This window comes from Monodelphis domestica, chromosome 4 (assembly GCF_027887165.1).
Source record: "Monodelphis domestica isolate mMonDom1 chromosome 4, mMonDom1.pri, whole genome shotgun sequence".
In the NCBI taxonomy this organism is placed as follows: domain Eukaryota; kingdom Metazoa; phylum Chordata; class Mammalia; order Didelphimorphia; family Didelphidae; genus Monodelphis; species Monodelphis domestica.
In genome coordinates, this window is record NC_077230.1 from 281,476,826 (window position 1) to 281,500,331 (window position 23,506).

At 39.8% G+C, this 23,506-nt stretch overlaps 1 protein-coding gene across 1 annotated transcript in view; it reads right to left on the reverse strand.

Annotated features, from left to right (window-relative positions):
- Positions 1–145: 145 nt before the first annotated feature.
- The window catches only part of ADAMTS8 (ADAM metallopeptidase with thrombospondin type 1 motif 8), a 31,085-nt gene continuing 7,724 nt past the window's right edge, over positions 146–23,506 (reverse strand). Inside the window, exons 2-9 of the mRNA XM_007495137.3 lie at positions 19,079–19,318; positions 13,557–13,689; positions 11,023–11,190; positions 9,448–9,749; positions 7,416–7,599; positions 3,467–3,639; positions 3,169–3,344; positions 146–1,340 (exon numbers count right to left, since the gene is read on the reverse strand). Of these exons, the coding sequence (XP_007495199.1) occupies positions 773–1,340; positions 3,169–3,344; positions 3,467–3,639; positions 7,416–7,599; positions 9,448–9,749; positions 11,023–11,190; positions 13,557–13,689; positions 19,079–19,318 (1,944 nt within the window). The 3' untranslated portion in view covers positions 146–772. The remainder of the gene's footprint in view (positions 1,341–3,168; positions 3,345–3,466; positions 3,640–7,415; positions 7,600–9,447; positions 9,750–11,022; positions 11,191–13,556; positions 13,690–19,078; positions 19,319–23,506) is intronic.

Below are 23,506 nucleotides of genomic sequence, written 5' to 3' on the forward strand. Positions count from 1 at the left end.
GGAGGGGAAGTGATTTGTCCAAAGATGTTGGCTTCTCTCTGTGCACGCTCAAAAGAAAACAACCTCTTTCCTGGAGAGGCAGCCCCATCCATCAACTCTGCTTCCCTCACCCCTTCCAAGGAAATAATGAACCAGATCAAGCTAATTATATTAGTACAAGATCACACTTTAGTCCGACACACATTTGCATAAATACTTGAAAAGGATCTCTCTCCTTCAGGCAGATGCTTTGAGAACATCTGGCCACCCACTTTCCCTTATTACTTGTAGTCTTTCAGGCAATGGAATTTAATACTGAGGATATCATTGTCATCTTTTTAAAGACAGCTCAAAGGATATATTTAATGTCCCTTATTCTGAAAGAGCTTTTCTTTCCCTTCCCTTTCCACTATTTCTTTTTCCCCTTTGAGGTAGATTATCTATTGGGGAAACCAAACGGACAGCACTTTGTTCTTCCTCCTTGAACATTTTTAGTCTGCTATAGTCCTTTGAAAATAGGTCGACACCAAGCTATACTTAGGTCAGTAAGTGCATTTTTGCCTTTAAACCTATACCCTCTATTTGAACGTAAGCAAGGTCCATTCAACAGCCTTTATGATCTGTCCCTTTTCCTTCCTCTCCCTTTTCATTTTTGTAGTCCCCAGGGAACTGTGACAATAGGAAGCCTGGGTGAGCTGCATTGCCCCAACTAATGTTGTTATCATAGGTGGCTGCCCTTGTCCATGCCCCAGTACCATGTCCATGAGCATGAGGACCATAGACCTTTACTGGGTCACAGAGGGCAGGGTCGATTCCCACAGGGCTTAGAGTCCTCTGGCTTCAGAGCTTTGTTGCAGGTAGATGAGGCTTGGCCAGAGGGGTCCCTGCACTCCACTGTCCGCCTCTGCCAACCAGACCCACAGGTGCTAGAACATTCAGTCCAGTCCCCCATGACCCACTGCACATTTAGCAAGGGTTGGATAATGTTGGTGCTTATCTTTTCTTTTCCCTTTGGTTTAAAGGCTACATCCTTTGGAATAAAGAAGGTGTACTTGACTTTGGGGTGAAAGACCTCACTGGAAACAGTCAGTAGCTGGACAGTCAAGGGCTCTGGCAGTGGTCGGAAGCTCTGGAGTCTTTCGAGGGTAGCAATAGAGCCGCTGTACTTAAGGATGGTTCCCTTTAGGAGGATGTCCTGTTCCATGGCTGAGATGGCTAGGTCTCCATTGAGTAGGTACTGCCCATCAGCAGTCTTTAAGGCCAAGTAGTTGCCATCATTCCGAACTCCCCCATGACTTCGCTGTTTCACATCAATGTTGGTGGCCCCAGCTGGAATGGTGACTATGTCATTATAGCCATATCTAAAGGGAGAGAAGGACACTTAAGGGTAGTAGCCAGAGATCCTAGACTATGATTGTGGGTTGGGAATTATAATGCTTGTGACTTCTGGAAAAACATTTTCTCTCATACAAGGTTGGAGTTTAGAAATGGCTCAGAAAGTCCTAAAGAAATCAACCCCTATAGCAGACAGAAATGCTTGCCATTCACTTTTTAAAGCTTTTTGCTTAATCTGGAAATTATATTCCAAATGATTGGATTGAAATTTTAGATATGTCTATCTCTACATTAGCCCAGAGAGTAGGAGAGGAAGCCCAAAGAGCTTTAAGAAGCATATTGGTGTTGCCAAACCTGTCACCTCTAAGTTTAAATGAGCTCTCAAATAAATTCAGTTCAGTGCACTAGTATTAAACTTTGTTTGGCCACCTCAGCACATAGAGCTCAAACCCACATGGAAAAATCAGTTCCAGAGAACCATTCCAGAACCCTGCAAAGATGGAAATCTCATTCCACCTTTGGATCAGTCTGCTACTAGAGTTGGATGGTGTCCACTTGGTTAATATTGTTCCAGGACAGGAACTAGTGAGATAAAACTTTCTTATGAGGTGGTCTGGCTAGCATGACAAGGAGGTAGGTATTTCTTGGGTGACATGATAACCCTCTGAGAAAATGTAGAAAAAAATATGAAGGTGTAGAACTTGAGGTAGGATTAGAGTTGGGACATTTGTTACCTTTTTCCTACTTTTATCCTTTGAGTAAAGGAGAAAGTATGGAGAAAGGAGGATGAGAAACTATTTCAATTCTCTGCCTTTCTAGTTTAATGAGGTTTTGGGGTGTTGGTGAAATTGGTTGTTTAATCTAGGCCCCTTTGGTCTTTTGGTCTCTATGATTAAGGATCAAAAAAAATCATTCAGCAGGATTTAAAAACATTGCCATGGAAAGCAAAAAATCCTTTGCTTCAGCTTTCTAATTCCCTTTGGGATTAGAAATATGAAGAAACTCTTGAGCATGTTTATTTAGGCAGATTGTGTTAGTGTAGTGAAATGGGAGAATGGGATGGGATGGAGTGGGAGCAAGTGTAAATTTGCTAAGCAGGATATCTTTAAATACTTCTCAAAGACTCATTCATTGAGGACAACTAAATGGATGCTTATTTGGCACCAATTTTCCCTAGTCAACTGATTATCTTAATGGGTCTTGAGTCAGTGTGGCATTTGAAGGGTATGATACACATCTCAAAAGTCAAGTATCAGCATACTTGCCATCAGGTTACCTGGCATAGTGATAGTTTTTACTCCTCCAAATGCAAACTAGAAAGAACTACAGATCTAGTGAACTACCAGGAAACTTGTGTTCGAGTCCTGGCTCTGTCATTAACTAGCAAGCTGATCTTAGGTAAGTCACTTAATTTCTCTTTGTTTTATTGTCTTCATTTCAGAAATGGGCATAATACCTACCTCACAGAATTATTTTGAGAGTTAAATGAGACAGTAGGAATGAACCTCAAATATTGTATCAAGCACTTTACAAATGTGAGGTACTACTATATGTGAGTAAAGTGCTTAGAATTCTTAGATGAAATGAAGGGTTTTAAGCAGAAAGAATAGGGTTCTCCATGCTGAGGATAGGACCACCTTCCAAAAAAATATTTGGAGAAGTCCTCAGATTGCTAGGCTACTAGGTAAAGTGTCCAGGGGCTCAGGCTGTTGCTGTTCTCTCCCACATATATATAAAAAAGAAAATCTGGGTCATTCTAAGAAAATGTCTTTCAAAGGGAGTCCAGTTCTTCCTATGACCAAATTTCTCCACCTGGCCACCAATCTTAGATGTAAGGGTATTGGAGAGACTTACTTGGAGTGGTTGAGTGAGCCTGAGACCTTTCTGCATGAAGAGCCACTGCCCCCACACACACCACACTTGTCTAGTTTTCGAGGGGAGTCTACCACGTGATCACAGCCAGCCTTAACACATTGGCCATGGACACAGATGGACAGAGTCTCTGGCCCACACAGGGTTCCATCGATCACCTGAAGTGGGGAGAGGCAAAAAAAAAAAAGGCAGAATTGGTTGTAAGTTCAATGGAAGCCAACTTAAGGGTGGTGAGGTTAAGTTCATTTTCCTTCTGAATTCTGAGTCTGAGGATTCTTACTTTGGTTTCAAATACTTTGAACTCACTCCTTCCTCGAGCTCTGCAGAATAGCTTGCAGCGGTCCCGGGGAGACACTCCTGCATACTTGGGGACCCACTGAAGGAGATTCCCATTATTGTCAGTGAAGTTGTAGGCATTGTACTTCTCACATTGCTGTTCTCTGAAACTCTTCCCTGATAAAGCAAGAGGAAAGTTGAGATATTATACCGTACATAGATAGGATTATAGTTTTTGAACAACACCAGGGGAGTGGGGGGGGGGCACCCTAGTGAGAGGAAAGTGTGCTCATGGCACTTTCTTGGTTCTAGTCCATCCCTGAGGAGGAAGATCCAGTTTGAGGTAGCCTCAGCAATCTTCTGGGCCTAGACACACCACAGTTACACACTGGCCTATGCTCACGTATGTGGCTCTTTCCTCAAAGAGAAATGTGGGAGAAAGGATTTGTTGGGTTTGGGTGCTGAAGAAGATGTGGAATTCTAAAAACTTTTAGAAAGGATGAAAAACTTTAAGGCTATATGGCCACTTGGATATTATTGGTGGGATTCATACTTTGGGTAATGGACAATCTAGAAGACTTCTGAAATCTTTTCCATCTTTATAATTCTACAATTCTATGAAATAGAAGAGAATCCTTGCTCCATGATCCCCTTTCCCCCTGTCTGCTCCCTGCCCCAGGTCTCAGTTGAAAGAGTACTCAACACAGCCTTGTTTATTAACAACTTTTGGAAGATCTTCATTATTTCCATTTTTCAGATGAATAAGTTGACACAAAGTTCAAATCCTACCTTTCAATTATGACCCATGTGATCTTAGTCAAGTCAGCCTTTCTAGACCTCAGTTTCTCCTTATGTAAAATGGGGGGGCATTGAAATAATTGGATTCTAAGTTTCATTTTAACTTTAAATCTATGACTTTATAATCTTAAGGAATGCAAAACCAAATCGGAGAGTATATTACAAACCAAGAAGCTTCTCCCAGAACAGAAGTTTGCTCTAGTTTTTGTCCTCTATTCTTTCTTTGTACAGTTACTCTCTTGATTTCTTGATCTGTTCTCATAGCTTCAACTAGCACCTCTATGCCAATAATTCTTCAAACTATATCTTTTGTCTTGGTCTTTTCTGCAGCTCCAACATTTCCAACTACAGATAGGATACCCCTTTTTGGAATATATACTGGACTTTGAATTCAATATATCTAGATCATTGACCTATTTCTGAATAAATGTCTTCTTTGGTACTCTTTTGTGTCATCTGTTAAATGAGGGCATTATACTGAATGACTTCTAAGATACATTCCAGTTTTAATATTTCTTTTAGATGATGGTATTGGTAGAATGGAAAGAGAAGTGTCACTGTGATCAAAAGGCTGAGTTCAAACTCTACCTTGGACCCTATCTTTGTGATCTCGAGCAAATCACTTTATTATCCTTGGACCTCAGTTTTCTCAACCATAAAATTAAGGCATTGGATTAGGCAGTCTCTGAACTTCCTTCTAGCTATAAATTAATGATCATAGAACCTCAAACTCAATGTGTTTAAAACTAACATGCTCCCCTTCACAGTCTTCATTCTATTCGTGGAACTACTATTTTTCCAGTTTTCAAAGCTGAAAAGCTTGAGCTATCTTTGAATTTTTCCTCTCATTTATCCTTCTCATTCCATCTGTTGAGAAGCAGTATGGCATAATGAATAGAGGATTGGCTTTTGAAGTGGGAACAATTGAGTGTAAGTTCTGCCTCTGATATGTGTGGACAGATGTCACTGTAGGCAATTTGCTCTTAGTCCCTCAGGCATCCCTCTAAGAGTAAGTTATGGATGACTTGATGGAGGAATTGTCAGCACCAGGAATTTCTAGTGTAGATGGAATCACAGATTATGGACCTCCTCCCTCTCACCATATCTTGAATTTGCTCTTTTTCACTGCTACCACCCTAAGTACAGGTCCTCATCACTGTATACCTGAACAATTGTAATAATCTCCGAATTGGCCCTTTTTTTCCCTCTAGTCTCCTTCAACCCACTTTGTATATGAATACCTGATTATTCTTCCTAAAATACTGCTTTCATTATGTTATTACCCGGTAGATAAGGACCACAATTTTCTATTGCCTGCCTGAAACTTCATTTCCAAAGTTCTTCTTATAAAAATAATATATAATATAGTCTTGAGACTCCATTTCTCCCTGCCCAAGCTAATGTCTTTAATGTATTCCATACTCATTCCATGTCAATTCCTATTCCATTCTCTCCCGTCTGGAAAGCCTTTCTCCACCTGTCAAAAATGGTACCTATTTGTCTAGGCTCATCTCAAGTCCAATGTGCAGAACACATTGTTAGGAGCTGAGGGAGACAAAAAAGATTAAACATTCCATGGTGCTTGTGGTTGTAAAGCTCAGAGTTAGCACCTAATAAATGCTTGCTAACTGATGAACTTACAGTCTAGTATATTATGGGATTAAAAGATTTAAAAAAATTCCTTGGTCATGGAATGAGGGAACATCATGCAAATGAGTACATACTATGAAATATGAGATAATTGTTTAGCAGGGGCACAAAACAAGTGCTATGTCAGGTCTGAGGTGGAGAGGGATCTTTATTTACTGGGGGCATCATGGAAAAGATGGTTTCCTTTAACAAAGAATCCCTTGTCTATTCCTGCCCTCAATATGGTCTCCTTTCTCTGAATGCCAATTGCCCTTAGGCTCTATAACAAACAGTTTGATAATTCCTTCTTCGTCATGTATGTTGCATCATATTTCTCCTACTAAGGAAAGGCAGGGGCCATGTCTTGCATTTCTTTTCTGTCCCCATAATACCTAGTACAGTATTGGGCACAAAACATATGTTCAATACCTACTGATTGAGGTGGCAACAGAAATATTATCTGACCTGCTCCTCAGGCTACTTCTCTCTCTCTCTCTCTCTCTCTCTCTCTCTCTCTCTCTCTCTCTCTCTCTCTCTCTCTCTCTCTCTCTCTCTCTCTCTCTCAGGTTTAGGCACATTCCACATATTAGCCCAGTCAAATATCCACAATGCCAGTGGCCAGAGTTTCTAAGAGTAAAGGTCACTGACAAACACTCCTCCCTTTCACAAAAATCCAAAACAACATAGCAGGCAGATGATGGATTGCCTTTGAAGACAATCTTTTTACCTTTTGTACTCGGGCAAATCACTATATATATAAAGTTCTATCTATCTTTTCATGCCTAACAATATTTCTAGGAAATTAAGAGGGAGGTGAATTGGACTATGGGGGAAAGAGCTGATTTCCTCCCTCCCTTTCTCTTGCTCTTGTCCTTTAGTACTATTTCTTCAGTCAAGTATACTTCTGTGATCCCCCCCACCCCCCATCTGGTACCAAGAATGTGTCCAGGAGAGGTAGATTATTTCTGCATTGGAAGATACAATCCGGTCCATGCCACGGGCCTAAGGGAAGATAGTCAACTATTCTCAGCAAGAATGTGAGTGAGAGTCAGACTCAGAAAGCTTCCCTCTGCCCTGGCCTGACATTAGACCCTGGTTAGCCATTGAGGCTTTGGCTCTGATCCCTCTTTGGAAAGTCCTTCCAAATATACAGAGGGGAATTTGGCAGCTGTGAGACGGGTTACTATCCTAGCCACTGGAGTGCTCCTTTCTTCATAAGAACAGCTGGGGTTTGGAGTGACCTTGTCTGGCCAGTTTTTCAATATCCTAGGCAATCTTCCCTTCACCCTTTTACTAGATGTTTTCTGGGCAAAATTAGTCCTAAGAAATTTAATTTCTCAGGTTCTTTGCAGCCTGTCTCCAAACTTGGTGCTTTGTTGAATCCATTGGTGTCGGGGACAAAGAATTCTTTCATCTCAGCTCAGAACCCTATTTCTGAAGACCTGTCCCCATTGTTCTCTTAGTAATATGTAGCCCCAGAAACAACCCTTGCTATACTATAGCATTGCCTGGAAGAAGCCAATTACCATCAGGTGGACATTCCTCAGTGTGGCATGACTGATACTTGGCTCTCTGGCCCACGCAGTACCGGCCTCCATTCTGTGGCACAGGGTCCTTGCAGTCTCGGTAGGAGAATTGCACTCCTCCTCCACATGTCCGGGAACATTCTCCCCACGGTCCCCATGGGGCCCAGCCTCCATCCACCACAAGCTGCAACACAGGATACCTTAGTGAGTCAATACAGAGGCAAGAAGCTTGAATTCTGTGCACTAGGTCGCATACCTAGAATGGGCATGAGGTCTCTTGAGTCTCAGTATAGTTCCCTGGGAAGTCTGGCATCTAAGCTTCCCCTAGTGGAAGGATGACTCTGATGGATATTCTGGGAACTGTTAATAGGGGGAATGGCGCATTTACAAATGGTTCCAATTGAATCACTGGCTTCTGAGACCAAACACTTGTGTGCATCTAAAAGAACTAGTCTTAATACAATCTGACCTCTAACTGTTTGGAGGCTGGTAGTCTGGAATTCAAACATAAAAAGCCAAATGAATCTTCATAAGGTCAAGTCATTGGTCAAAATTTCCAGGGATTCTTTTAGGGTAGAGTGTTTAACCTTCACAAAACTTGTGCAAGAGAATGTCTCTGGGATTGGTGGGGGTAAAGAAGTAGATAAGTAACCAAAGTGGAGAGGAAAAAGTAGGATTAGGAAATTATGTGAAATAGCTTGACTAAATTAGGTGGGTAAAGCACTGAGCATGTCTATAGAGCTTCAACCTTCTGGGTTTTCCTATGCTACTCCTTTTAGATCAGTGTCTAGAGCTAAGATGTAAAACTAACTGGGTGCTGAATGATGAAAGGAACCAATTCAGTGAACTCCAAAAAGGTCTCTGGAAGAAATTTAGTAAGCACAACAGATATTTGTATAGTTCTTTGAGTTTTACAGACTTTAATACATAGTTTGGCCCAAAAGTCTTAATCCAATATGAAGCTTTTAGACCTTTAGACTACCCTGTATTATTTCACCGAATCCTTACAACAACTTTGTAAAATAGGTACTAGAGGCATTATCATCCTTGTTTTGCAAATGAGGAAAATGAGGATCTAGAAGTCTACTGGCTTGCCCAGGATCACATACCTAAGAACTATCAGATCAGGGCTTCAAAGTCAAGTCTCCAGGGTTTGACTCTCATGTTTTTGTTTTATTTTTTCTTTTTCTCATATGCCACAGCTGCCTTCCAAATGTAATAAACCTCACTATCCTAAGATAGAAGAAACTGTGAAAGGAATAAAGAAATTTAAAAGCCTCATTACTCCTCAGGAAAATGTATCTTTCAAGTTGAGGTAGTTCTGCTGCTTTCTCTAAGCCATCATAGAATGTCTAAAAAGCTTTTTTTCTTTCTTATCTAGCCTCTTTCCTTTTACTGAAGTTATGAAACTTCCCTGATGCAGATAACATCCATTTATGTGTAGGTTTGACAGTTCCATTCTAACTGCAGGATTATTGTCTTATATCATAAGACAGGGATCATATCTTTGTGATTATCTTAATATGTATATGAGCAATCAGATGCCATAGGATAATGGAAAAAATATGGTATAAAGGAAAGAGAGTTGGTTTCAGAGGTTCAAGACTTGGATTCAAGTGCTGCCTCTTTTACTTACTAACTTTGTAAATTTGAGTGAGTCTCTAGACTTTCTGTAGAGGTCATTAGGAGACAAGAACTCAGGACTAAAAGGTCCAATCAGAAAATAAGCTGTGTGACTGAACAAATCACTTAGCTTCTGTTTCTTCATCTATAAAGGCAAGGATCATAATAGTATCTACCTTCCAGGGTTATGAAACTCAAATGAGCTAATGTGCAAAGTGCTTTGCAAATCTTAAAGTGCTATATAAAGTTTAGCTACTATTATCAGACTTTATTCTCTGAGCCTTGGTTTTTCTCATCTGAAAAATGGAGCTAAGAATACTTGTACTAATTATCTTATCCTTTGTAAATCCTAAAATGCTATAAGAATGTGGGTTATGATTCCCTGATCTTGTGCAGCCTCATTACTCACCTTAGGTCTCGTTACTTCTTCTTCAGGTAGACAATTACCATCCCAACAGAGGTGGCCATCTCTACAGGGTGTTCCATCAGCCCAGGGCAGACTACCATTCTTGGTGTGGCAGAGGGGTTCAGAAGCATCTGTGCGACACCAGAGTTGGGCACAGATATCCTGGACAGAGGTGTTGGGGCAGTGGCGGAAGCCTGGTCCAAAGATCTGCTGGCATTGCCGGTCTAGTTCATAGAGGGCCTCACGACCCGGGAGGTCGGAGGGTAGAGGGATATCAGAAGTTGGGGCATCTAGTAGGCAGTGACCTGATTGGAAGAGAAAGGAACAAGCCTTCAATAATTCCCTATCACTTCTATGTTAAATTCAAATTCCTAACTATGGGCTTCTTGGGCTCTTTATTACCAACAATTTATTCCTTCTTATCCTGTACAATTGAATTAATACCAATTTTTGATCATCTGCATGCATATAATCTACTTTTTTGAATCAGCAGTAAAGTCATACTTTGAGTTGACTTTCATTCTCTACTTACAACACAATTCTCAGTCATGTTCCTGCCTCCCCATTATTCCTTATCCCTTCCCAGCCATTGTATACCTAGGCAATGAAAGGTAATATTAATAGTTAATGTTTTTTAACTTCAAAGGGCCCAAGGTTTTCTCTGAAGATGCCAATCTCAAACCCTCTTATGCCTTATTTAGCAAATGGTGTCCTTGAGGGACCCCAAAACCAAACCTAATCCAACAGATCCTCAACCCATCATGATGGCTACCTTTTGGTGATCTAGGCCAACCTTCAACTTCTTTGAAGTTGGCCTAGTGCTCATATGACAGATATTTGACCCTCCTAGCTTGGAAGACTCTTTCTAGAACTTATCCTCCACTAGATGGAGAACTGGGCATCACTTTCTTGAAGAATTTAGTATCACCTTCTTGACATAAATTAGGATTGGAATAGGACTTGAGTGGTAGAATATTAATCTTAGTAAAAAACAACAAATATAATCTGTTGGGAAAAAATAAGTCAGACATTCCAAAGTCAAAGAAATATGACATTTGGATAATTAGGACAGCAACGTCATGGTTCTCCTCTATTAGGGTAGAGAATCTAAGGTTAATTATGTCCTCATCTCTATTTACATGTTTGAATTCTTCACTCACTCCCATAAACCTTTTCCCTATTTACATGACTTTCCCTATTTCATATTCCCATTGCTTCATTCAAGACATGGGTTATTACCCCATCTTGGATTACTCTTTCACCTGGTCATTTACCTCCCATCCTTCAAACTCTGCTAAATAATTACCTCCTCCAAGCGAGCTTTTCTGGACTAATTTTGCCTACCTCTTCATTAGCTAGAGTTTGAAATGCTAGGAGAGAAGGCTCACTGGACAGTAGGCCAGTAAGTGCTCTGTGGAGGGTGGGAGGGAAGCAAAATTTGATTCAGATCCCCTCAAAATTCAAAGTTATATGATTTTGTGACTCTGGGAAAAGTCAGGTAGAAGGTTTCCCTTTACAGGATGGATTCTAAGTGTTGCTAGCTCAGAAGAAAAGAGAGGAAATCCAAGTGAGGCTCACCATGTCCCCCATCCAGGAACTCTGTGATGTATTTGGCACTACAAGGAGACCAGGGCAGTGTCTTGTTCAGGTGGACAAAGAGAGGAGCCATCATGTGGTGCTTGCCCATAGGCCCAAACAGTCGCTCACAGGTTTTGGAGTCATCATGAGGCATGCTAAGGACATGTCCTAGGGAAGGAAACATATCATATTATTATTTTAAAAACCCATACCTTCTCTCAGAAGCAATACTAAATATTGGTTCCAAGGAGGAAGAGTGGTAAAGGGCTAAGCAATGGGGGTTAAGTGACTTTCCCAGGATCACAGCTGATCCCAGGACCTCCCATTTCCAGGCCTGGTTCTTTATCCACTGAGCTACCCTGACATATTCGATTATTAACATGACAGTTTCCCAACCTCCATCCCTCTTCTGTCCCAGATCTACACATCTATCTGATCTTCGGGTCCTCCCCTTCATCACCTCTGTGCAAACCCTTCAAAGGAGCTGAACTTACTGGAAAGCTTGTCCATCATTTTTCCAATTAGCATTCTTATTACATTAGACAGTGATCTCCTTGAGAGCAAGGGCTGTTTTTATGTCATTCTTTGTATCCCCAGCTCTTAGCATGCTGCCTTGAGTGTAGTGTCTAATAAGTGCTACTTGACTAGTTAACTGACTGTTATCCCTGTCTCATGAATAAGTCCATCCCTTTCTTTTCCTGTCTTTTATGCTATTTTCTGGTAACACTGTCATCCTAGAATGCTTTTTCCTAGTCAGGTTGATAGCAGATCCTGAGATACTACTTACTTCAGGATGCCTTCTGGAATTAATTAGAAGAGAAGCATTGATTTCTCTCTTCACTGGTCTTAAAAATACATCTCTATATGCATCACCTTGAAACAAAGCCCTTAGAACTTTACTTCTATGTAATACTAAAAATGTCACTTATTTCCTTGCATACATACTTAGTCTGTGTCTTGCATCTACCTGTTTATGTACATATTATCTTCCTTATTAGAATGGAAGCTTCATGAAGGCAGGGACCTTTTTTTTCCTTTTTATTTATGTCCTTAGAGCAATAAATGTTTGATGATTAATTGTTATGAATATATAGTTTTCAGGGGATAGCTGTTTTTTTGAAAAAAAAAAATTAGAGCTAGAAGAGACCTTGAACATTATCCAGGGGACATATAGGTGACTCAGTAGATTGGGAGATGGGATGTCTTGGATCTGGCCTCAGACACTTCCTAGCTATATGACCCTGGGCAAGTCATTTCACCTCCATTGCCTAGTCCTTAGGAACTTCCTTGGAACTAATACACAAAATTGATTCTAAGGTGGAAGATAAGGTTTTTTTTTTTTTTAAGAAATTATCCAGGTGTTAGATGTGGCGGCACACATCTTTAATTCTTGCTACTGTGATTGTTTGAGCTTCAGAGTTCTGAGCTGCCATGTAATCGGGTCTCTCCATTAAGTCTGACACCAATTTGGTGAGTCTCTGGGAGTAGAAAGCCACTAGGCTTCCTAGGAAAGGGCAAACTGGGCCAGATTGGAAACAGAATAAATCAAAACTTTTAGGCCAATGAACAATGAGATAGGGTTTCTGAGTGGCCACTAAAGTCCAGTCTCAAAAAAAAAGGAAAGAAAAGAAAAAAGTAAAAAAATATCAAGTTAACTTCTTCCTTTTACATATGAGAAAACTGAAGCTTAGAGGTGAATAATGAGCTCAGGGTCAGAACTGGTTAACCATGGAGCTGGGATTGTAACCTAAATCTTGGCTTTCCCACTGACTCTTTCTACTAGAACGTACTGCCTTTCAAGACACATGTATATCTATTTATGTTTCTTCATATTAGTGTTTTGGTCTTAGACTTAACCTGGAGTAAGTATAAAATGTAAATTTTGATAAAAATTTTAAATGTAATTGGTTTCCTTTGTGTTGTTTGTTTAGTCATTTTCCAGTCATGCCCAACTCTTTGTGAACCCATTTGGGGTTTTCTTGGCAAAGATGCTAGTGTGGTTTGGTATTTCCTTCTCCAGTTCATTTTATAGGTGACAAAACTGAAGCAAACAGGGTTAAGTGATTTGCTGGGGGTCTTATCGGTAGTGTCTGAGGCCAGATTTGAACTCAAGGAAAATGAATCTTCTTGACTCGTTTGGTCCTGTAACTCTAGCCACTACTCCACTTACATACCCTTTGGTTTTCCTTGTGATCCTATGCATCTTATTTTATACATGTGAGAATATTCTTAATTGTCCGGAAAGGAACCAAAAGGGGTTCTTAAAACTTCACCAAACTGCCAAAGAGATCCATGACATTAAAAAAAAAAAGTTTAAGAACCATAAATCTTAAAGACCGAGGCCATTAAGTGATCCTTAAGCACATCCCCTTGATTTAAAAAATGCCCACCAGAGAACCACATGTAAATATGTGCCTTGAATTCTCTGATTATGATAATCTAGTTGTGACTGATCAGGTTGTCAGTAATTTCCTCGATATGGCCTGGGAAGCTTCTATTGGTGTAGTCTTCACTTCTGGACAAGAAAAACTCACCTAATTCATGAGCCAGAGTATAGGCAGCCTGGAGCCCCTCATCCTCAATCACAGAACAGCTCTTGTCAGGGTCACAGATAGTTCCAATGTCTGCCACACCTAGGGTGTCACAGCTCTGTTGGCCACAGAAGTCCTGTTTGGAGGGAAGGAAGACAGTCTTACAGAGGGTCAACCAGAAGCCTTTTGTCTTTTAGCTCCTTTTACTTTCCTCCTCAATTAACCTAGAGTAGACTTGCCCAGTGATTGATAGAACAATTTGTATTTTCTAAACCATTCTCATATAAGTTGAAGAATATTGGTAGTCTATTATTCTTAGATTTTCTATCTACTTTCATCTTATGATAAAATTTGAGATTTAGAGCTAGAAGGGAACTTAAAGGTCATTTAATTCAAGTCCTTTTTTTTTCCAGATGAGGAAACTAAGACTCAGAGAGATTAAGTAATTTGGCAGTTAATGGAAGAGCCAGGATTGGAATCTGCTGTGTGGTATTTTCCCAATTATGCTCAGATTCCTGATGTTTCCCATTAGGGATTCATCAATCATCAAAATGTGGAAGGTGATAGATTTTTGGGGTGATTAAGTGATGACACAAAGATTTCTACTCCTTCTTGAAGAAGCTATGGGGGCTGGCATGATTCTTTTTTTTAAATTTACAATTCTAATTTTTTTCTAGATCATCTCTATACAATTTAAAATATTTGTTTTCTGATTTTTCCAATTTACATTTGCTCCCTCAACACCAAAAAGGCAGGTAATATGATATAGGTTGTACATATATTATCATATATTTTATGTTTCCCTGTTCATGATGTCGTGAAACCAGACACATATTGCTTACACTAGAGAAAAATTCATGAAGGAAATAAAGTGAAGAATGGTATTTTTAAATCTACATTCAGGTCCATCTGCTCTTTTGATGGTGGATATCTTTTTTTGTTCTTTTTGAAAAGTGAAATCCTTGGATTTCTTAATTATTATAATTGCAATGACTACAAATGGAGATCAGTTCCCTTTTCATAGTGCCTCTGAATTGGAAAGGACATCAATGACCGTCTAGTCTGATCTATACTTGGACAAAGTTGTTCTTTCTTATATACCCGACAACTAGACATTCAGTCTTTGATTACATCCAATGAAGGAAAAACCACTACCACTCATAGCATCTTTTGGTCGACTTTTGGTAAGCTTTAAGTGTAAGGACATTTATTTTTTTTACATTAAGGCTAAATCTGCCTCTTTGCCCCTTTCACTCACTGTTCTTAGTTCAGGTCCACAGGGTCAAGCTGAATATAAATCTAATTACTATTCCTCATGATAGTCCTTCCAATAATTGAAAACAGTTCTTACCTCACCTATCCTGGACATAATTGCTATCTTATAGCCTGAGATTGATATAGCTTTTTGGGTTGACATATCACACATTGCCTTCATTAAGTTTATAAAACACTGAAACTCCTAAGTGTTTTTTTCATAGGAAAGGGTGTCTGGCAAATTTATTTAAATTTATTTCTATTGCATTTTGGCCTAGAGTTGGCCTAATGTTCAGATTGGTTGAGATTTTTTTTTTAACCTGAATTTGTCTAACCCACAAATGCCATCTATATATATATCAGTCTGTCATTGACAAAAACATTAAATAGCATAGGGCCAAATACAGATGCCTAAAGGCACTCTACTTAGAAAATTTCAAAGCTGATATTAAGTTATTAATGACTACTTTTTGAATTTGGGCATTCAGTTAATTCAGAATTAGCCCAGCTATATTATTAGTAGATAGTAGCCAGAAGACATGGGATCAAATCCTGATACTGCCACTTATCTTTATAATTTTGGCAAGTTACTTAAGTTCTTTGGGCCTCAATTTTCTCATCTGCAAAAATAGAGAGGGTTTGAGTAGATGACTTCAGAGATTCTTTCTAGTCCAAAATCTCTGATCCTGTGTTCTAGCCCATATTTTCTTTTCTTGATTTTAAGAACAACAAAAATTATTTGTTAAATACTTTGTTAATAGCTAAATGATATTTGTATATATTACACAAATACCTCTCTCTCTCTCTCTCTCTCTCTCTCTCTCTCTCTCTCTCTCTCTCTCTCTCTCTCTCTCATTTCTCTCATTATTTTGATCTACCAGTCTAATACTATGATTTTTGATCTTATTGCCGAGCACTCCCTCAAGCATTAGAGATCACAACCTATCTGTGATTTTTTTTTTACTGTGCATTTCTTGTCCATGTCTTTCTTTGTGTCTTCCTTAGTGTGATCATCTAACATGCCATAGACTTACAGGAAATAGGTCCCCAGGAGGCCTTTCTATAGATTTCTTGGCATTATATGGGTACCAGCAAAGCACACAGGATGTCTGTTACTTATCCCTTACTCATTATACATGATTGGCCTTACTTTTCTTAAGGATGATTTCTTTGATTTGTGCTTTTTCATTAGTAATATACTGAAGCCCATTTATGCACCCTTCTCTCTATATTGCCTTTTGGGTGACCCACAAATTTAGTTCTTCAAAGACTATAGTATTCTATGATTAACATCTTATAAGATCACCTGAAGAATATTGGTGTTGGTAAAAAGATGAGCCTTTGTTTTAGGGAGAAGATTGGCATTGTTAAAAGGCACCATAAAATGTTTTCAATTCAAGCCAACCCATTTCCTCCTTCCTCTTTAATTCTGACCAAGGTAGATGTCCTTGTGAACTAGCTCTAAGATCATCCATCCAGCCACACATCAGTTAGAACAAGAGATATTTTAAATTCACTTGCTTTTTTCCTTTGTGGAATAGTTAGAACTTTCTGGAATGATTATAGATCTTGTTTAGGAAGCAAAGTACTAATATCTGATGGAAGCACTACAATGCCAGCCATCAGCAGGAACATCTGAAGGACTTTAATGTCTTCAGGAAATTTCTCTTTGATATAGAGTCTGTGTAGATATCCTTCACGACAGGGATCAACTATCTTGTCTACCTTTGGTAGGCAAACATCTCCCTGTTTGATGACCTACCTGATATCAATAATCAGAGGACTGTTGATCAAAGTTATCTCTGTTGTTGCATCTCTATATTTCAATGAATCTTGTATGATTTTTAACATGTTCTGTTTAATAATATAATAACTAAGTCAAACTTTTTATTAATTTAGTAACTAATAAATATAGTAACTAATAAATAAAAAATAATAAATAATAAATAGAAGACAAGTATACTCTAGGTTCTAGGTTAGTTGAGCTCCAAGTAGGAGTGAAATCTAATTAGATTGTCATTGACAAATACATTAAATAGTATAGGGCCAAATACATATGCCTAAAGGCACAACATTAGAAATTTAATAACTAATCTAGTAAACTTGTAAAAAAAAAGGAAATTAGGTAAATCTTTCATAACCTTTCCTTCCTTCCTTCCTTCCTTCCTTCCTTCCTTCCTTCCTTCCTTCCTTCCTTCCTTCCTTCCTTCCTTCCTTCCTTCCTTCCTTCCTTCCTTCCTTCCTTCCTTCCTCTCTCTCTCTTTCCTTCCTTTCTTTCTTTCTTTCTTTCTTTCTTTCTTTCTTTCTTTCTTTCTTTCTTTCTTTCTTTCTTTCTTTCTTTCTTTCTTTCTTTCTTTCTTTCTCTCTCTCTCTCTTTCTCTCTCTCTCTCTTTCTCTCTCTCTCTCTCTCTCTCTCTCTCTCTCTCTCTCTCTCTCTTTCTTTCTTTCTTCCTTCCTTCCTTCCTTCCTTCCTTCCTTTCTTTCTTTCTTTCTTTCTTTCTTTCTTTCTTTCTTTCTTTCTTTCTTTCTTTCTTTCTTTCTTTCTTTCTTTCTTTCTTTCTTTCTTTCTTTCTTTCTTTCTTTCTTTCTTTCTTTCTTTCTTTCTTTCTTTCTTTCTTTCTTTCTTTCTTTCTTTCTTTCTTTCCCTACCTTCTCTTTGTCTTAGTATCAGTTTTAAAGCAGAAGAGCAACAAGTCCTAGGCAATTAGTTAAGTAACTTGTTCAGGGTCACACAGCTAGGAAGTATCTGAGGTCAGATTTAACTTTAGGTCCTCCTGATTCCAGGCTTGGAGCTCTATCTACTGTGCTACCTAGCTGCCCCCTTACAACCTGTTCTTGATGAAGTTGTTTTTTGGGGTGATTACCATTTCCTTTTCTAGATATTCACTAACCATTTTTAAAAATAATGCTTTCTAAAGTTTTGTCAAGAATTGAAGGCAAGGGGGGCAGCTGGGTGGCTCAGTGGATTGAGAGCCAGATCTGGAGACAGGAGGTCCTAGGTTCAAATCTGGCCTCAGACACTCCCTAGCTGTGTGACCCTGGGAAAGTCATTGAACCCCCATTGCCTAGCCCTTCCCACTCTTCTGCCTTGGAACCAATACCTAGTATTGATTCCAAGATGGAAGGTAAGGGTTTAAAAAAAAAGAATTGAAGGCAAGGTCATTGTTCTGTAGTCTACAGACTATTATTCCTTTTATTCTCTTAAAAAAGAAAAATCAAGAAATCTGCTTTTCTCCAATCCTTCAGTACCTGTTCCATTTCCCACAATCTTTCAAAGATGTTTGACAGTAAGTGCCAACAGTTACAGCTGCCAGTTCTTTCAGAATCCAAAGATGTAGTTTGCCTGGTCTTGGCAGCATAAACTTATCAAGGGAAGATAGGTGATATAAAGTACATGAGTAGCAATGACCAATTTTCTTCTGCTCTAACACAACCACCAAGAAGTGGTCAATTCCTCATAAGATTCCCCCAGTTTCCACCTCAGCAGCCAAGTTCCTTTTTGTTGGTATGAATCAGGTTCAGAATAGCAGTTCTTTTTTGGTTCTTCTACCTTTTCTAGCTGTTCTGCCTTTTATTTTTTTGGTGATGGGGAAGATGAGTCAGAGAGTGAGAGAATGAGACAGAGTATAGGGGGAAAAAAGGATGAGAAAGAGAACAAGTCAGAGACTGAGAGAGAATGAGACAGGAAATTCCAGGTGTTTGGATAACTGAAGTCTTGTTACTACTACATCATTCAGTGCTGGGCTTGAGATATATCTCTTGGACTTATCTATGTCCTTTTCTTTTCCAGTTGGAAATGTGTTTTTTTTTCCCATCTGAGTTTAGAGTATCTGTGGGTTAGAATGTACCTCTGATGGTTCTTTAATAACCTCATTTGCCTTCAGGTGAGAATGCATTTAAGCCACACTAGACATCAGCATTTCTCCTAATTTTATACGGTTACAGACAAGATCCCTTGCCTACTTGTTTCTATGTTTAACAATCATCTATAGTAGAAATTCTTTGTAGTAAGGACTTGAGTGGATAGCCAGCCTCCAAATAAGACCAAGCCCCAAATAAGAATCTTTCGGAGACTATGCTTTTCTTTCCAAATACCCTACATCCAGAGGTCTGCCCTGATTCTTCCTACTCATGAGACTTCTGATCTTTGGATTGGACCAGAAGGGAGAGCCTTCCCTCAACTGGGTAGGCCTATGGGAGCTCCCTTTGATCTGCTTTTTCCCTGTTCCCCTTTGAGCCCCAGGGTTTTGGGAAGCCAGGACCACACACACCTGTCTGGTGAGCAGAATGGCGGTATCATAGTGTTCAGGGTGGCGGTCGCTGGTGGGATTGAAGCGCTGTTGCCAGCTGCAGAAATTGCGAAGGGTGAGTCCCCCGTTGTCTGACACTTCTGGCCCCCACTTCTCGTCTTCCACCACCAACACCTTGACCACAACCAGGTTGATAGAGTTCTTTAGACTGTGGTGCTTGTAAATCCGAGCTGCCACTGACATCAGTGTCAGAATGTGATTCTGCCAGGAGGAAAGGACACCGGGAGAGACCAAAGGTTAAATGCAGTGACTAGGAATCAAGAATACTATACAATATACAAAATGTTTTACCCATATTACCTCCTTACATTGGCAAACAACCCCATGACATAATGAGAAACCTAAAGCAGATAGAGGTGATGTAAATTGTCCAAGGTCACACAGCTAGTAAGTGTCAGTGGTCTTCCTGACTCTATGTCCAGTGTTCTCTCTACTGGGCTATGTTGCCTCTCAGCTAGTAGGACTAATTATTTTATTATTTTTAAAACCCATACCTTCTGTCTTAGAATCAATATTTTGTATTGGTTTTAAGACGGAAAAGTGGTAAGGGTTGGACTAAGTGACTTACTCAAGGTCACACAACTAGGAATTGTCTGAAGCCAGCTTAAAAAAACTAATTAATTAATTTAGAATATTTTTTTAATGGTTACATGATTCATGTTCTTTTCCTCCCTTCCTCCTTCTTCCCTTCCAGTAGCCAATGAGCAACTCCATTGGGTTTTACATGTATCATTGATCAAAACCTATTTCCATATTATTCGAATCCAGATTTGAACCTAGGACCAGGCTCTCTGCGTTGGTGAAACAAACTGGAGGAGACTCTTTCCTTGGATCCTGCCTCAGCTTGGGGTGGTGAGTGGAGTGACTCCTTCCTTGGTTCTTCGGTGAGGAGACTCCCTTCAGTCTGAGTTCTGGTGAGATTTTTGGTGGTCTTAGCCTCGTGTGCACTGAAGGTTCTTGGTGGATTCTTCAAGGTCTCCTGGCTCTCTGGATTTTGGCTTCCTAAATAGGGCTTCGAATTCTGGTGAGATCCGCTTTTGGATTCACATTTGTAGTCTGGAGACATTATGATTAAAATTAGGATATTTTGTAGCTAGGCAATACTTTCTGTCTCTTTATCTACATTTTCCACTTTTACTCTTTCCACCTTTTTGTAAATAAAGCTGTTAAAAGTCATTTTGACTTAAGCTGTAATATCTTTAAATCGGAGACCACAATATTACTTTAGAATTTTCATATTTAGCATAAAACCTACATTTAATTTCTTACACTTGTCTTTAGGCTTGGCTCTCTATCCATTGTGCCACCTAGCTGCCTCCTTGCCTAATTATCTTTAATATAAATTTTGATTGCGTTTTGACCAGTGTTTGCTTCCTTTCACCCTCCTCTGACCTTAACCAACACATCAAAGAAGTCTGACATTACATTAGTACTCTATACCTATCAGTCCTCATAAGAAAAGCTGTCATATTTCTTCCTTCTTTGAGGAGAGGCTTATCATCTCTTCTAACCCCTTCCCCTGGCACAGGTATTTTCTTCAAAAAAAGCAATTGATCCTGTATCCAAGGCAAGTGGGGGTTCTTCTACTCCCCCCGCAAAGAAATATACTGGATGGTTTATGCAATAACTTCTTTTTTTTTTCAGGAAAGAAGGGGCAACCTTGGGCTGCTGACATTGGAGACTGCCCACCTGGTGTCCTGGCATCATGAGCTTGAGGATCTGCTCAGGTCTTAAAAGAAATGACTGGGTCTAATGAGAATCAGGCAGCCCAGACTCACACCTGCTTTCAGTTTCTCTCAGGGAAAGCTGAAGGCACAGAGATCTTTGTTTGGCCACGGTCCAATTCTCTCATGGCCATTTGCTTCCATGCTGGATTCCGAGGGTTTGAGAACAGGCCAGATCCCCCCCCCCCCCCCCCCCCGTGTCTTTTCCTTTTTCAGTGTCTTTTTCAAGCCAACTCTCTTGGACCATTTGACAGATGGAGAGGGAAGGGACGAAGTGAGAGAGTCCAGAGATGTCTGGGGGATAGGACCCTGGTACCCTGGCACCCAGCCTGGTCAGCATCCTCAATCCCCTGGGTCATATTACCCTGTCTCCCTTCTCTTCTGTGGTAAGGAAGGTAGCAGTGTGTCGAGGACAGCAGAGGAAAATCCGGAACGGAACGGGGCTCAGGCCATGTGTGGGAGTCCCAGAAGAATCCCATTATTTGTGAATGGGATTTGTCTGTGCACCTCTTGGGCCCCGAGCCAGGTATTTGGACAGCCCCACAGACGTGGGGTTGGGAGGTTACTTAGCACGTCAGGCACTCCAGCAATGTTTAGGCTGATGTAAACATCTTATCAGCAAAGCTAGAACTTGGCTTTGGCTCTTGGAGTCAGATTCATGAGAAAAAAGGCAATTATTATGCAACCCTAGGGCAAGGGTTCAAGGCAGCAGCTACCAAAGGCTCATTCCCAGACCAAGTCCTCTTTCTAGAGGATATTCAGAAGGATAAAAAGAGCCATTTACCTTCCAGAGAAGGAAAGCAGAGGGTCTGACAGAGCAAGAACAACTCCCTACGGTTTTTATACAGTTTTTTGAAGCTGATTATTCCTAAATGATTAGCTTTTTCTGGTTCAAAATAAGATCAAAATAAGTCTCAAGTCCTGAGTTCAAATATGATCACAGATGCTTACTAGTCATGTGACCCTGGGCAAGTTACCTAACCTCTCTTTGCCTCAACTTTAAAATGGGGATAAAAATATCACCTCCTTCCCTCCCAGGATGATTGAAAGGATCAAATGAGAAAATAATTGTAAAATGCTTAGCCTAGTACCTGGTACAAAGTTCGCACTGCATAAATGTTAACTAATATTATTATCTGTAAAGTAGAGATGATGACTTCTTTCATAGGAGATATAAGGATAAAGGAGGTCATTGCTGTTTAGTCATTTTCAGTCCTCTTTTGTGATCTCATTTGGGGTTTTCTTGGCAAAGACACTGGAACAGTTTGCCATTTTGTTCTCCAGCTCATTTTACAGATAAGGAAACTGAGGGAGACACTAGGGCCACACAGCTAGTGTCTGAGGCTGGATCAGGCTTTCCTGACACTAAGCCAGGCACTCCATCCACTCTGCCACAAAGCAGATGCCAATTGTTTAGTGCTAGTCACAGTGGTTCAGCACATGCTATTAATGGCTAAATTTTGGACATAATAATAATCCCCCCAACAAAACACACCCAGGACTGAAAGTCAAGTAACAGTTTTCATTGAAGAAAATATAGATGGCTTCTTCCGAGGGCAGAAGGGAACGGTGTTTAGTTCCAACAGGAAGGAACAGGGCCAGATTTTGGGAAGAACTTCTTGTCAATAAAAACCTTAAGATATTCAAACACGAGTAAAGCCCTTAGAACTTCAAGTTTACCTGGAGGTGGAAGATTGGATTCTGTAATAAAAACTCACATTTGTATAGCAATGTACAAAGTACCTTCATCACAACAACTCTATGAGGTAAGTAATCTAAAGAATTCCTCCCCCCTCCCCCCCCATTTCTCCCAGACCTGTAACTGGTGAGGAAACTCCCTCTGCTGGGGCATATCTACAATTGTCCTGCAATTGATGGTCTTGGGGCAGCCAGTATATTTCAGTGGTAGGATTTGAACCCAGGTCATTTTGACTCCAAGGCCAGTCTTCTATATACTGTCAGTATAAACTTTATCATTCCCGTTTTACATGTAAGAAAACTGAGGTTCAGAAAGCTTAGTTTGCTCAGTCATACAGCTAGTATCAGAATTGGAACCTGAACTCAAGTCTTCTGGATTCAAGTCCAATATACTTTTCCGCCAAAGCATACTGCCTCATAACAATATGCTACCTTAAGGTCTCTATTATTACCTTTTCACAATTTCTAAAGATTATCTATTAAAATCCAAAGCCTGAAACCTATTTCTATTTACCGAATTCACCTTCCTTCTGTGTCACTTGTCACTGGTTCTTTCTTAGCTTTCTTCCTTCGTTTTTCCTTTTTAAAAAATCAAATTAACCAATGGTTTATCAATTTTACAGGTTTTTTCCCCCAATGAAACCAGATCTTTGTCTTATTTATTGGTTCAGTGGTTTTCTTACTTTCAATTTTATTAATCTCTCTTTTGATTTTCAGGATTTCCAATTTGGCCCTTAATTGGGGATTTTCTATTTGTTCTTTTTCTAATTTTTTAGTTTCATGCCCAATTTATTGATCTGTACTTTTTTTTTTTGATGTAAGTGTTTAGAGATATAACTTTCCCTCTAAGTACTGTTTTGGCTCTATTGCATACAATTTGGTTAAGTTGTCTCCTTTCTTTCTTAGCATGGGCACTTAAACCATCCTCATGGATATAGGCCTTTGGGAAAAAGAATTAAGAAAGTAT